The following is a 15,431-nucleotide window of genomic DNA, read 5'->3' as shown; positions in this document are numbered from 1 at the left end:
ATTTATCAAAATTATTTTGAATTCATAACTAACTTGATCGTCGTAGTTTTTGCAGGTACCACACCTTTGGTGTGTCATGCTATGCTCATCAGTATGATGAAACAGAATGGAAACGCAACATCTTAAAAGCATGGTAGGAAGTTTACCTTTGATTTGAGCTGCTGGTCATGCTTAACAGTCCGGTCTTCAACCGAGCTGAGTGAATGAGATTCATTGACATGGGGTGGGGGGCCTTCTGAAACATTGGAAATGGGCAGAGGCTGAAAACTTTGGGTGTCAGGCTGTGTTTGAAGTGGGGAGTCATGCCTCAAATATAAATTCTGGTGTCCCTAGTGAAAGTTGAAGCAAAACATTGAAAATTTGAGTTGTTCTGCATAATGCCTATTAAGCTCACGAGATCTTGCGAAAGAAATGGGAGAAGGTGTGTAGAGAAAATAAAAGGCGGGGAGGGGACTGGGTATATAAAATTTGAGAGCTTTCAACTTAGCTTTGGTTTGGTACTGGCTCTTGAGGTTGCATGTAGAAAAACAAACTCAGTTTTTGAAAACCAGAATTTCATGCATATGGACCCAACATATTATTCAAACAAGTTTATTTGACAGTAATATATAAGACAATTATTGCCCTTTTGTAATTTGTACAAGTAAAGTGTAAACTTTGAATTTTGTTTGAAATCGTGATTTCCGTTTTTGATTTGGTTCTCACAATATAGGAAAGTTACTTTAACTTGTTTGTATTTTCTAAAGGTAACTAGAAATAGGATTTGGGTTTAGTAGGACTTTTTAATTGTATCTTGTTCTTTTTCCTCTTTTAAAAGACTTCCCATAAAGGTCAATGCCACTCTTTTATGCTTAACATCATGCGTTTTTATAACTCCGTCTTTTTGTTTACTCTAAAATGTTACTCTTTTTATTTTTCAAAATTATTTTAAAGTGATAACTAACTTGTTCGTCCGAGTCTTTGTAGGAAGGTATGTACGCTCTTGTCATGAATAGATCAAAATGAGTCTTGTGGTCATTTAAGGTAATGTTCTTCTATGGTCTCTTTTCATTTGGTTTTTAGAATGTATGCTAAGTGATTGTTTTGTTACAAATAGTAAATACTGCACAAATCTATAATAAATATTGGACTGTTTCTGACACTTTTTTTTTTATATTATTCGGGTAAGGGTTGTATTGTGTTTTGATTTCACTGTTTTTTTTGTCATATTTGATAGGGAGAGCCAGCAGTTGAGGTTACAAATGAAGGTGTTGATGCTGCAGGGCATACAATTGGTACAACTTTGGAGGTCATTTCCAACTTAGGAAGGTTCTCAACCCCAAGAGTGTGATCAAACCAACATCACTAACTAAAGATTATTTTGAATCCATAACTAACTTGATCGTCCGATACTTTGTAGGTACCACACCTTTGCTATGATCATGTCAGTCTTGAGGCCCTTAGAGGTAATATTCTTATGTTTGCCTCTTTTAATTTGGTTTGATTTGTTTGTGCTCAACAAATTATTCAGGTTCATTCGTTGATTTCGTTTATTAATATGTACAAGTTTTATAAAAACGTGAAGCCTTTTCTTGACTTGAACATTTTTTCAGATATTATTCAGGTTTTTTTTAACTATGCAATGATTAAATGAACTTGTTCTTTGTCTAAATTCAATATTTCTTCCATATTAAATCTGGCTGCCTTACTTCACTTGTTCAGTTTATTTTTTCTAAATTTATAGTAATTTGTGACCTTTTCCATGAGATATAGAAAGTGATGCAGGGAACCTTTGATTTGGAAGCATAATTCGGTTTGCACCCCAGCTATTTTTCATATAGAGTTTCATGCATTACATTAGATTAAATCACATGAATTTGTTAATTAATCTGTAGAACCTACACCTCCTATCAAAGGTGTGTCCAATGTCAGACACGTGTTGGTTTTTGTTTCTGACACTGACTTACCACATTCAATTTATTTATTTTTTTAAATTAATACTGGTGTTGACGTGTCATTCTCGTGTCCCATGCTCGTATTGTATAAAAAAGTTTGAAATCCATAATATGAAACTTCCAGTGCCTTGTTCTGGTCATTGTTATCCATATGTGGTAAACGTGTCTTTAATAGATATTGATGTACATCAACTTAAAAATTTGCATATTGTTTATAATTCATTTCAGATCCTAGTAATTTTCAACTATGACAACCAAAATCTTTTTATTGGGACTTTAGGTGAAAAGTCATTCTGCATATTATTGTTGTTAATTTATTGTTTATAATATGTTCTGATTTGTACAAATTTGCTGAAGTGGTTTTCCTTTAAATGTGGTTGCAGGGATTTGTCATCGTCTCAGTTTTATTCGATACAACATCTTGCTCTCATACACCTTAACAAAATGGGGTAGCCGGACGTAAAAATATGCATCTTGTAGAAACCGCTTGGACCCTACTTCTCTATGGTAATGTTCCATTCTGGTTCTGGGGGATATTATGCTAATATATTACCTTATAAACCTCATGCCCTCGCCTGTCCTTAACAACAATATCCCTCACTTAATTTTGTTGTTTTCTTATTCCCCCATCACCCAATTCCTCCAGGTATCTTCGAGTCTACAATATTTGTTAAAGTAAATGCCGTGACGATGACGGTACCAGTGATCACCCATGGTTCTCTTTCTCTCTCTTCCAGGTTACTCCTACCCTATCTCATATCGAAACATTGGGGACAATGTTCAGTTTAAGTGTGGGAGGAGATTTTTATCGTTTTTTATTGCTTTTCTTTATTTTTAGTATGTTTTGTGCGTTTTTAGTTGTTTGCTTTTCCTTTTAATAAAATAACATGTGTTTGACGAGTCATCTGTGTAGTGTATCCATATTTCTTCCATTTCTTTAACCTTACCAAAAAAAATTTGTGAGCAAAGAAAACAGTGCATTTTGAATATTCAGGCTATAAGACAGGTTTATGACGGGATGTAAAAGACTTGGGAAAAGTTTTTCTAAAAATCGGTATTGTCTTAACACCGCAGGCTTCATGATTATAAGAGTCGATCCCGATATCCCATATGTTGTGGTCCCAATTTTTGTTCCAAATAAGTCCTTAAGTAGTTTATCCTTGCAGTCAGCTCCGGCTTAAGCATGCTCTACGTAGGGGACCGATGAAAATAAGTGAATGATCACAAAAAAAATTCCTGCTTTGTTCTCAAATCATATGAAAAATCGGGTTAGGTGACTCTCACACGGTCATTTAACCCAGTAAACTAAAGACATATGCGAAAAATGCAGAAAAATATATATATATATATATATATATATATATATATATATATATATATATATATATATATATATATATATATATATATATATATATATATATATATATATATATATATATATATATATATATATATATATATATATAAGAATATGCCTATTGTTAGTTGGTTCAGAGGTATCTGGTGCTGAATTTGGTAGGATGGATTACGATCCAATCCCCCACAACTGCAAATTGGGTTAAATAAAGGGGTTACACCAACTTATGTACCAGAGCCCCATGCTTAAAATCATAATCACTAACCGGTCACTTTACTATGAGTATGTACGGATAACGGGCTTAATGTGATTGCACCTGAATGAAAAGGACTTGAAGAAAACGAAAAGAAGGCCTAAGTATGGTGGGGTAATGTGGATTGATTTGTAGGAACCGCTTGGACCCTACTTCTCTATGGTAATGTTCCATTCTGGTTCTGGGGGATATTATGCTAATATGGCATGTTACCTTATAAACCTCATGCCCTCGTTTATCCTTAACAACAATATCCCTCACTTAATTTTGTTGTTTCCTTATTCCCCCTTCACCCAATTCCTCCTCGTGTCTTCAAGTCTACAATATTTGTTAAAGTAAATGCTCGTGACGGTGACGGTACCGGTGATCACCCATGGTTCTCTTTCTCTCTCTCTTTCAGGTTATTCCTACCCTATCTCATATCGAAACAATGGGAACAATGTTCGATTTAAGTGTGGGAGGAGATTTTTATCGTTTTTTATTGCTCTTCTTTATTTTTAGTATGTTTTGTGCATTTTTAGTTGTTTGCTTTTCATTTCAATAAAATAACATGTGTTTGACGAGTCATCTGTGTAGTGTATCCGTATTCAGGCCATAAGACAGGTTTATGACAGGATGTAAAAGATTTGGAAAAACTTTTTCTAAAAATCGGTATTGTCTTAACACCGTAGGCTTCATGATTATAAGAGTCGATCCCGATATCCCATATGTTGTGATCCCAATTTTTGTTCCAAATAAGTCCTTAAGTAGTTTATCCTTGCAGTCAGCTCCGGCTTAAGCATGCTCTACGTAGGGGACCGATGAAAATAAGTGAATGATTACAAAAAAAAATCCTGCTTTGTTCTCAAGTCATATGAAAATTCAGGCTAGGTGACTCTCACACGGTCATTTAACCCAGTAAAATAAAGACATATGCGAAACATGCAGAAGAAAAATAAATATATATATATATATATATATATATATATATATATATATATATATATATATATATATATATATATATATATATATATATATATAAGAATATGCCTATTGTTGGTTGGTTCAGAGGTATCTGGTGCTGAACTTGGTAGGGTGGATTACGATCCAATCCCCCACAACTGCAAATTGGGTTAAATAAAGGGGTTACACCAACTTATGTACCAGAGCCCCATGCTTAAAATCATAATCACTAACCGGTCACTTTACTATGAGTATGTACGGATAACGGGCTTAATGTGATTGCACCTGAATGAAAAGGACTTGAAGAAAACGAAAAGAAGCCTACGATCGCATTACCCCACCATAAGTCTTTTTGCCTTGAATTAACTCTAGTTGATACTGTTTTTCTTGCATAAACTATAAAGAATTTTGCTTGAGGACAAACAAAGATTTAAGTGTGGGAGAATTTGATCACACTGAATCACACCGTATTTTTGACTCGGATTTCACATGTTTATTAGGACTTTATTATCATTTTGTTTGTATTATGCTCTCTTTTATTTTGTTTTCAGATATTTAGCTCTTTCGGGACCCTTTTAGAAGAAACGAAGCAAAAAAACCAAAAATGAGGTTTTTTCGGCAAATATTATACACATGGCGTTGCACATGGCGGGCGCTATAGGAGAAGTTATGACTCATCAGCCCTCAACCAGGGGTAATCCGTCACATCGGGGGGTTATCTCACTTTAGTGAGATTGAGTTGAGTCACTTTTTATTTTATCGCTTTTATTTATTTTACTTGTCTTGCTTTATTTTATTTAATTTCTGTCTCGCTTTACTTTATTTAATTTCTGTCCACGCTTTACTTTATTTAATTTCTGTCTACGCTTTACTTTATTTAATTTCTATCCACGCTTTACTCATTCTTTACGCCTTACATTCTAAAACAACTTTTCATCATGATCAATATTGTTGTGTTTGTTGGTATTACCATGTCTGACTAAATCTTTTAAAGGTTAGAATGTAAGGATCCCGGTTAAAGAGATGTTTCACATATTGAATCTGTAGAAATACTTTAAAGGTTGTTTTGATTTTTAACTTGAGTTTTCTGAAACAAACTTGGTTAGTTTTAACTATTCAAGGAGTGCGAAAGCACCCTGACTTAGTTAACTAGCAATATTTATCACTTTAAGAAAAAACGATTTTTGAAATTGTTTTCGGACACGTTGATAGCTTTAAAATCAGGAAACTCCTTCGGTAAAACTTTCCAAATCAAAATCACTTTTCAATAAGTTTACGAGTCTTATTTCTTAAAAATAAGTTTACTATTTTAGCGTTCTGCACACCTTTTATAAGTGACAATAAACGACCTTAATTTAAGGGTAAACTCGAATCTGAATACGCGAAAGCCACAATAGAAAGTATTGTCTCATAAGTAGTCCTATTTAGACAATCGAAACATCATTTATCCGACGTGATATACATTCAAACCTGTCTTTATCTGCATTGCATTTATTATTTACCGTTATTTTCCAACATCAAGATCTTTTTTGTACCGCCTTAGATAAACATCGTAACAATAGTAATCGATAGATTGACGATTTGGTCTCTGTGGGATCAATATTCTTTTATATTACTCTGACGCGATTCGTGCACTTGCGAATATAGCGCTCTTTCCTGGGTTTGATGATTTATCAACTCGATTACTTAAGTGTGTCTTTCTTGGTTGTTACCTTGTTCGAGTTTGTTTCATATTTCGAGTCCAATCACGTAACTACGGAACCCCTTCAAGAAATTACTCCCACACCTCTTCTGAATGTTATTAATGTCTAGTCTATCATTATTCTCAATCAGTCCAAGGAGCCTGATCCACTAAATATCACTTCGGTTGACCCTCCTACTTCTCGACCACTACAAACATATCACCATCATCACTCAAAATCTCTCATACCTGTACCCGAGGTCATTGCAGACTCTCCTTTAAGGTTGTCCAATCAACCGATCTGATCCTGCAACCTGAGCTAGATTTTCCGATTGCCTTGTGAAAAGGTATACATCAAACACGAAATCCCTCTCCACATTATACTAATGTATGTTAGCATCATTTTCCCCTTTACGTTATACTTATGTCTTCTTTGTCTTCTATTTTTATTCTTAACACTCCAAGTGAAGCATTATCTCACCCTTGAGTGGAGGCAATCAATGATTGACGAGATGTGTTCTCTCCAAACAATGGTACCTGGGAGTCATCGACTATGGTTTGTAGGTTATATGCACCAACCACATGGGTTTGTTGCTCAAAGGGAGTCATCGACTATGGTTTGTAGGCTGCACATGTGTCTTTATGGTGTTAAGCAATCTCCAAGAGTTTGGTTTGATAGATTCAGTACTTTAATATAACAGTTTGGTATAGTCCGTAGTGAAGCCGACCATTCTAGTTTTTTTTTATCATCACTCATCCCAATAGTGAATTACTCTTGCTGTGTATGTAGATGACATTTTCATAATTTTTAGTCATCAATAGGGAATATTCCAATTGAAATAACATCTATCGAATAAATTTCAGACGAAAGACCTTGGTAAACTCCTATATTTTTTGGGTATTGAGGTAGTCCAATCTAAAGATGATATGGTAATTTCTCCGGAGAAATATGCTATGGATACTTTTGAAGAAACAAGTTTGTAGAATGCTAAACCAGTTAATACTCTTATGGATCCAAGTGTTAAAATTCTACCAAATTAGGGGGAGCTTCTATATGACTTAAAGATGTATAAGATATTAATCGGAAAGTTAAATTATCTCACAGTGACTGTCCCAACATTTCTTTTCTAGTTAGTGTGGTAAACTAGTTCTTAAATTCTCCTTTCTAAGAACACATGAACGCTATTTTTTGGATTCTGAGATACATCAAAGGGAATATTCCAGTTGAAATAACATCTATCGAATAAATTTCAGACGAAAGATCTTGGTAAACTCCTATATTTTTTGGGTATTGAGGTAGTCAAATCTAAAGATGATATGGTAATTTCTCCGGGGAAATATGCCATGGATACTTTTGAAGAAACAAGTTTGTAGAATGCTAAACCAGTTAATACTCTTATGGATCCAAGTGTTAAAATTCTACCTAATCAGGGGGAGCTTCTATATGAATTAAGGATGTATAGGATATTAGTTGAAAAGTTAAATTATCTCACAGTCACACATCCCAACATTTCTTTTTCAATTAGTATGGTGAAGTAGTTCTTAAATTCTCCTTTCTAAGAACACATGAGCGCTATTTTTTGGATTCTGAGATACATTAAAGGTTCTCTAGGAAAATGTGTCATTTATGAAAATAAAGGACATACTCAGATAGTTGGATATCCTAACGCTGATTGAAAAAACTCACCCATTGTTAGACGATTTATCTCTGAGTATTGTTTATTTGTTGAAGGAAACCTAATATCCTATAAAAGTAAGAAACAGAATGTAGTTGCAAGATCAAGTGCTGAGGTAGAATATAAGGTTATGACACTAGTAACATGTGAGGTCGTTTGGTTGAATCAACTGCTCAAAGAACTTCAATTTGAAAAAATAAGACCATGACACTTATTTGTGATAATCAAATTCCATTACGTATTGTTTCGAATCCAGGTTTCATGAGAGGACCAAACATTGTCAGAGAGAAGATAGAATCAAACGACATTGTCACAAGTTTTGTCAACTCTAATGATCAATTGGCATGTGTTTACAAAATCCCTACGAGATCCTAAAACTAATTATATATGTGGTAAGCTTAGTGCATTTAACTCATATGTTTAAATTTGAGGGGGAGTGTTAATATTTGTATAGAAAATATTCCATTGAATATTTTTTAACCTATCTAGAATATAATAGAATATACCATTGCATATTCCTTATGTATTTAATATAATATACCGTATAATACAATCTTCGTAATCTTATTCAGACATATTGTATATTCAAATGTCCCTCAATCTCATATTTCAACAATTTGACTATGAAATTGTGAAGTTGTCATGATTTGTTGGAGGATATCTAAGGTAATATGTTCTTTTTTTTTACTAATATTATTTTGAATTTACAATTAATATTTTTTTTTCTTCCTTTGCATGATTTAAAACAATGCATGTGTGTAGTTTTTTCTTAAAATATGATGAGGCTCATCATATGAATTTTTGTTGCTTTTAACTACTTCTCTTTTGTAATTTGTATTAGTATAATACTACAAATATTTGTTCACAAAATCAGTGAATTTGTTTTCGTCTACGTGATTTCTTTGTGCTATCTACCTATGTCCACTAAATTATGGATTTTGAATTCTGTTGTCTCTATTTGTTATGATAAAAAGTGCATGTATAATAAAGCTTTTCACTAAGAGATTGCACAACAATGTTTATAACATAGTAATTATTTTTTATGAATTCTACTTTGCAAGTTGTCTCGTAAACTAAATTTGTAAAAAAAAAACTATAATTTATATAGATAATGCATTCATAAAAAGTAAATTTGTTGGTATCATCCAAAGGTATCTAAAAATACTATGTTTGGTTCGGTAGGACTTTCTATCTGTATGTTGTTCTTTTTCCTTCTTCAAAGACTTCCCATAAAGGTCAATGTCACTCTTTTATGCTTATAACGTCATGTGTTGTTATAATTTCGTCTTTTTGTTTACTCTAAAATGTTACTTTTTTTATTTCCCAAAATTATTTTGAAGTGATAACTAACTTGTTCGTCCGAATCTTTGTAGGACGGTATGTACGCTCTTGTCATGAATAGATCAAAATGAGTGTTGAGGTCATCACAGGTAATGTTCTTCTATTACTTCTTTTCATTTGGTTTTTACAATAAATGCAAAGTGATTGTTTTGTTACAAGTAGTAAATAATGCACAAATCCATAACAAATATTGAGCAGTTTCTCGCACTTTCTTTTTTATATTATACTGATAAGGGTTGTGTTTTGATTTCACTGTTTCTTTTGGTCATATTTGATAGGGAGAGCCAGCCGTTGAGGTTACAAATGAAGGAGTTGATGCTGCAGGGCATACAATTGGTACATCTTTGGAGGTCGTGTTCAAACTTAGGAAGGTTCTCAACCCCAAGAGTGTGATCAAACCAACATCACTAGCTAAAGATTATTTTGAATCCATAACTAACTTGATCGTCCGATACTTTGTAGGTACCACACCTTTGCTATGACCATGTCAGTCTTGAGGTCTTTAGAGGTAATGTTCTTCTGTTTGCCTCTTTTAATTTGGTTTGATTTGTTTGTGCTCAACAAATTATTCAGGTTCATTCGTTGATTTCATTTATTAATGTACAAGTTTTATAAAATCGTGAAGCCTTTTCTTGACTTGAACATTTTCTCAGATATTATTCAGGTCTTTTTTGAACTATGCAATGATTAAATGAACTTATTCTTTGTCTAAATTCAATATTTCTTCCATATTAAATTTGGCTGCCTTAGTTCACTTGTTCAGTTTATTTTTCCTGAATTTATAGTAATTGGTGACCGGTTCCATGAGAATTGAAAGTGATGCAGGGAGCCTTTGATTTGGAAGTATAATTCGGTCTGCATCCCAGCTATTTTTCATATAGAGTTTCATGCATTTCTTTAAATTATATCACATAAATTTGTTAATTGATTTGTAGTACCTACACCTCCGATCAAAGGTGTGTCCAATGTCAGGCATGTGTTGGTTCCTGACACTGACACATCCACATTCAATTGATTAATTTTTTCAAATTATTATTGGTGTTGACGTGTCACTGTCGTTTCCCATGTCCGTATTGTATAGGTTAATTTATTAATTAGTGCGTAAAGAAAAGTTTGAAATCTATAATATGAAATTTCCAGTGCCGTGTTCTGGTCATTGTTACCCATATGTGGTAACTGTGTCTTTAATATATATTGATGTACATCAACTTGAAAAATTGCATATTGTTTATAATTCATTTCAGATCCCAGTAATTTGCAACTATGACTACCAAAATCTTTTTATTATTACTTCAATGTGGTTACAATATGTAGGTAGAAAGTTATCCTGCATATTTTCTGATTTGTACTAATTTGGTGAAGTGGTCTTCCTTCAAATGTGGTTGCAGGGATTTGTCATTGTCTCAGCTTTACTCGATACAACATTGCTACAGTTCATTTAAAATTATCCATCTCCTTCTGCAATCTATAAGAAAAATTGCACCGGTTGACTTAATATACCCTTGTTATGGTTTTATGGATAATCTTTCTCAATATTTGAATATGCAATTGTAAACTTGTCATGATCTGCGGGAGAATATCTAAGATACTATGTTCTTTTATTTACAATATTATTTTGAATTCATAACTTGACCGTCGGAGTTTTTGTAGGTACCACACCTTTGCCGTGTCATGCTATGTTCATGAGTATGATTAAACAGAAAGGAAATGGTAGGAAGTTTGGTTTACTGTGATCGGTTCCATGAGATTTAGAAAGTGATGCAGGGACGCCTTGGATCATGCTCAACAAGCTGCTAGAGTGTTCAAGAACAGAAGCAGCCTGCGGTCTACCCTATTGGAAGCACCATCCGTTCTTGAACCCAACTACGAGTGGATGAGTGTCATTGGCTCGAGGGCCTGCTGGAACAATGGAAATGGGCAAAGGGTGAAAATGTTGGGTGACAACTGGTTCCCGGGTCAGGCTGAGTTTGAAGTGTGGAGTCCTGCCTCAACCCTAGTGATTCGGTTGATCGAAGATGACGCAAACAATGGAAATTGTGAGTTATTCTTCATCTATTTTAATGCTGATTAAGAAACAAAAGATAGAGTTCTTAGATGATGAGATTCCTCACATGATCACACTATCGTCACCCCATCATACTCCCTCACCACTGCAGAAAACACGCTTACCATTAAAGAATGAAATTATTGAGCTTGGTGAGATGCGGTTAGAACTATTTCGTCTCATTAACAACACCCAAGAAGCCATCGATGTTGAACGAACGAGGAAAATCGCAATCTTGATGTCATTTAGATAGTAACTAACAACTTTTTATTCATTTCAAATTGATTTTGTTAGGTATTTTGTTTTGTTTACCCAATGTTATTTTGAATCTATGTTTGTGTCATGATGAGTAGGATGAAATTCCTTCTTCAGGTTTGCCTCTTTTGATTTGGTTTGATTTGTTTGTGCTCGTTTATAGAAAACTATAGAAAACTACTCTTCATCTAACGATCTAGATCAGCTACAGCAGGATCTATATCTACAACATGATGATGGTTGTGCATGGATAAAAAAGAAGGGTCATGAAATGGTTAATTCCAGGAAGATCTAGGGTTCTGGTAATTTCTTTTGTTCTTCTTCTTTCAGCTTATGTTACTTCTTCTCAGCAACACACCGACCAAAAAACAACACCAGCTTCAACTTCAAGTAATGAAACCAAAGGAGTTGATGCTAATCACCATGCTAAAGTATTTTATAAACACACTTGGCCGGTAAGAGTGTTCAATATTCACAAATACTTCATAAAAATTTCACATGTGTATGAGATTATTTTTTAGGGTTATATATATATATATATATATATATATATATATATATATATATATATATATATATATATATATATATAAGCATGTGGATATATACTGAATTGATAATATTTGTGGTGCATGCAGGTGATGAAATTTGGGTAGAGAATAATAGTTGGTACCATAATTGGATTTCTAGGATCATCATTTGGAACTGTGGGAGGTGTTGGTGGAGGTGGCATATTTGTTCCCATGCTTACTCTTATTATTGGATTCGATGCAAAATCAGCAACAACAATATCAAAATGTAAGTATAGGTTGCTTCTTTTGCCTCATGATGAATGCTTATATTTTTATATATTATAAAATAAATAAAAAGTTGTGAAAAAAAAGTAAAGAATTGGCAATAAAAGATAATTTTATCTAATGATCTTTTTCTAATGATCTTTTTCTCAATCTTTGATGTGTTCTGTTCTGATGGACTCACCACATTCATCACCATGTTCTCGGATTTCATTTACGTCAACCCGACCGGCACCAAAACCTAATAAGAAACGAAAGATACAGTTTTTAGATGATGAGATTCCTCACATGATCACACTATCGTCCCCTCATCATACTTCCTCACCACTGCAGAAAACACGCTTACGGTTAATGGATGAAATTATTTAGGTTGGTGAGATGCGATTAGAACTAAAGAAAGAGGAAAATCGCAATCTTGATGTCATTTAGATAGTAACTAACAACTTTTTATTCATTTCAATTGATTCTGTTAGGTATGTTGTTTTATTTCCCCAATGTTATTTTGAATCCATCCATCTGTTACTATGCTTGTGTCATGATGAGTAGGATCAAACTCCTTCTTTAGGTAAAGTAACTAGAAATAGAATGACATTTAGTATGTATGGTTGAGTATGAATTCCTAACTGTATCTTGTTCTTTTTCCTTTTTCACAGACTTGTTGGTCAATGTCAGTTTTACTTGATTGTCAGAGTCTTTGCAGGCAGTTACCACAACCTTGGTATGCTCACATCATGAATATATCAAAATCAGTCTTAAAGTCATTACAGGTAATAATCTTCTTGTGTTTTCTCTTTTCATTTGGTTTATGCAGTGGTGAGGGATTTTTTCTTCTATAAATTGTGTTAATTACACTGTCCCTTTCTTACATTCAAGATGAGAAACTTTTACTTGATCTTGCTTCATATTTTCCTAACATTTGTGTTGACACATTCAGCGCCTAAAGGATCTCTTATAACCAATGTTCCAGGCTTCAATGGATCTCTACCTTCAAAGCACTATGGAGGGTATGTAACAATAGATGAAAGTCATGGTAAGAACTTGTATTACTATTTTGTTCAATCAGAAGGCGATTCATCAAAGGACCCTATTGTTCTATGGCTGAATGGTGGACCAGGATGTTCTAGTTTTGATGGTTTTGTATATGAACATGGTAATAACTATTTTTCACTATCATTTTCATTTTGTAATTGTTTCTCAAATCAAATAAATGTAGATTGAAAATTCATTTTAATATCCAAAACAATTTTTTTGTAATATCTAATCTAATATATTATATAAACAATGTGTTCCATTGGTGATGTGTTTCAGGTCCTTTTAATTTTGACAAACCTGTCAATGGATCCTTGCCTAAGTTGCATCTCAATCCATACAGTTGGTCCAAGTTTGGTCATTTTTAATAATAATAATCAGAAATTCAATCTATTAAATTAGTATTTGTAGTATTTAAAATATATGATTTTAGTCTAAATATTAGACAAAACATTTTGAATCATTTTTAATGTGTTTTCTTGCAGGTTTCCAACATTATATATTTGGACTCACCCGTTGGAGTAGGATTTTCGTATTCGAAAAATACATCTCAGTACGAAACTGGAGATGAAAAGACTGCGACTGATTCACATACTTTTCTCCTCAAAGTAAGAAAAAAATTTCTAAAAGATTTGCATCAACAATTCCTTAATTCCTTAATCATTGCTCTTGCCATATTGTTAACATATCTACTTTATTTTTGAACAAACAAGTGGTTTGAATTATATCCTGAGTTTCTTGCAAACCCCTTATACCTTGCTGGAGAATCTTATGCTGGAGTTTATGTGCCTACTCTTGCTCATAAAGTAGTACAAGGTATTAATAAATGTGGTTATGTCATGAAAATGTTTAATTAAATTAATGTACTAGAAAAATAATAACTAATATGCATTATTATTTGTTTGATGTTGTTTAGGAATTGAAGCTGGTATCAAACCTAAACGGAATTTCAAGGTATATATTTTTCCATTCAGTGATTATACATTATTATCTTTTTTTTACTTTTGTTGCTTAAATATAAACGGATTTGAATTTGTAGGGTTATTTGATTGTAAATCCTGTTGCTGATGAACAATTTGATGGCAATGCTCTTGTTCCTTTTGCACACGGAATGGGTCTGATCTCTGATCAAATACTCGAGGTATAAATAAAATATTTAAGAGTCTCATGATTTTTGAACTGTATTGAATCAAACAACATTCGTATGATTGATGTTATGTTATGTGTTACAGAACATAACAAAAGCATGCAACGGGACTTTCTATGCAACAAACTCTAGTGACCATTGGTTGTCGAACCTTAATGATGTATGTAAGTCGATTACATTATCATTATTACTGTCAATTCATATTTTCTGATTTGTATGACTTCCAAATCATATTTTCTGATTTGTACAAATTTGCTTTAGTGGTTTTTCTTCAATGAAGTTACAGCATGGCTACAGTTCATTTAAAATTATTTTTTGTGTGTTGATCATGTTGTATGTTCTGTTTATTCATGAATTTTGTCAATATTATTTGAGTAATTTTTGAATTAATGTGCATTTGTTCATTCTGATGCCACAATGTGGTTACAACTTGCCTACCTTGCCATGTTTTGATCATGAAATTCTTTTGGTAATTGATATTGATGTGAGACCTTTTGGATTGTCTCAAGATGTGTTTGAAGTTGATTCATGTTAATTTTCAGCTTCTGTTTTAAATTTTTTCTCCATCTTTGACCCTAGGCTTTGACCTAGTGGTTTGCTTCTCATGTTTGAGCTTTGATTTCAGGTTGAACATCCAAGTTATATGGTTCATGATGCTCCATCATTTGAGCATTTGATGTTTACCATTTGATCACTAACTTGTGTGTTTTGTAGGGTTGTTAGCTCATTTGAGTTTGGACTTGTGGCTTATGCCTTTGCTTATTGGGTTTGATTGTTGATATTGATGTTGTTTGATTTGTCTGAACTTTGTACTGATTTGTGTGATGTTTCCACAGGTACATAAGTTGCTTAAGTTCATTTTGAACTTGCTTTTGCTTGGTTGCTTAACCAATTAGGTATAACTTCTAATCTTCATGTAGTCTGGAAGACCTACTGTTACTTGGTAGGCACCTGTCTGAAGCCCTCCTTAAG

At 33.3% G+C, this 15,431-nt stretch overlaps 1 protein-coding gene and 1 long non-coding RNA gene across 2 annotated transcripts in view; both read left to right on the top strand.

Annotated features, from left to right (window-relative positions):
• The first annotated feature begins 5,189 nt into the window (after positions 1-5,189).
• Positions 5,190-10,230, top strand: LOC127118831 (uncharacterized). Its single transcript, XR_007802381.1, has 3 exons — positions 5,190-8,515; positions 9,223-9,279; positions 9,469-10,230. It is a non-coding gene; the product is annotated as an uncharacterized LOC127118831 (long non-coding RNA).
• A 2,753-nt stretch (positions 10,231-12,983) lies between these two features.
• Positions 12,984-15,431, top strand: part of LOC127118822 (serine carboxypeptidase-like 20) — a 63,771-nt gene continuing 61,323 nt past the window's right edge. The window contains exons 1-7 of the mRNA XM_051049072.1: positions 12,984-13,050; positions 13,218-13,433; positions 13,592-13,669; positions 13,798-13,920; positions 14,026-14,128; positions 14,229-14,266; positions 14,352-14,453. Of these exons, the coding sequence (XP_050905029.1) occupies positions 13,386-13,433; positions 13,592-13,669; positions 13,798-13,920; positions 14,026-14,128; positions 14,229-14,266; positions 14,352-14,453 (492 nt within the window). The 5' untranslated portion in view covers positions 12,984-13,050; positions 13,218-13,385. The remainder of the gene's footprint in view (positions 13,051-13,217; positions 13,434-13,591; positions 13,670-13,797; positions 13,921-14,025; positions 14,129-14,228; positions 14,267-14,351; positions 14,454-15,431) is intronic.

Source organism: Lathyrus oleraceus, chromosome 2 (genome assembly GCF_024323335.1).
Source record: "Lathyrus oleraceus cultivar Zhongwan6 chromosome 2, CAAS_Psat_ZW6_1.0, whole genome shotgun sequence".
Lineage (NCBI taxonomy): Eukaryota > Viridiplantae > Streptophyta > Magnoliopsida > Fabales > Fabaceae > Lathyrus > Lathyrus oleraceus.
This window is presented reverse-complemented; position numbering and strand designations above follow the sequence as displayed.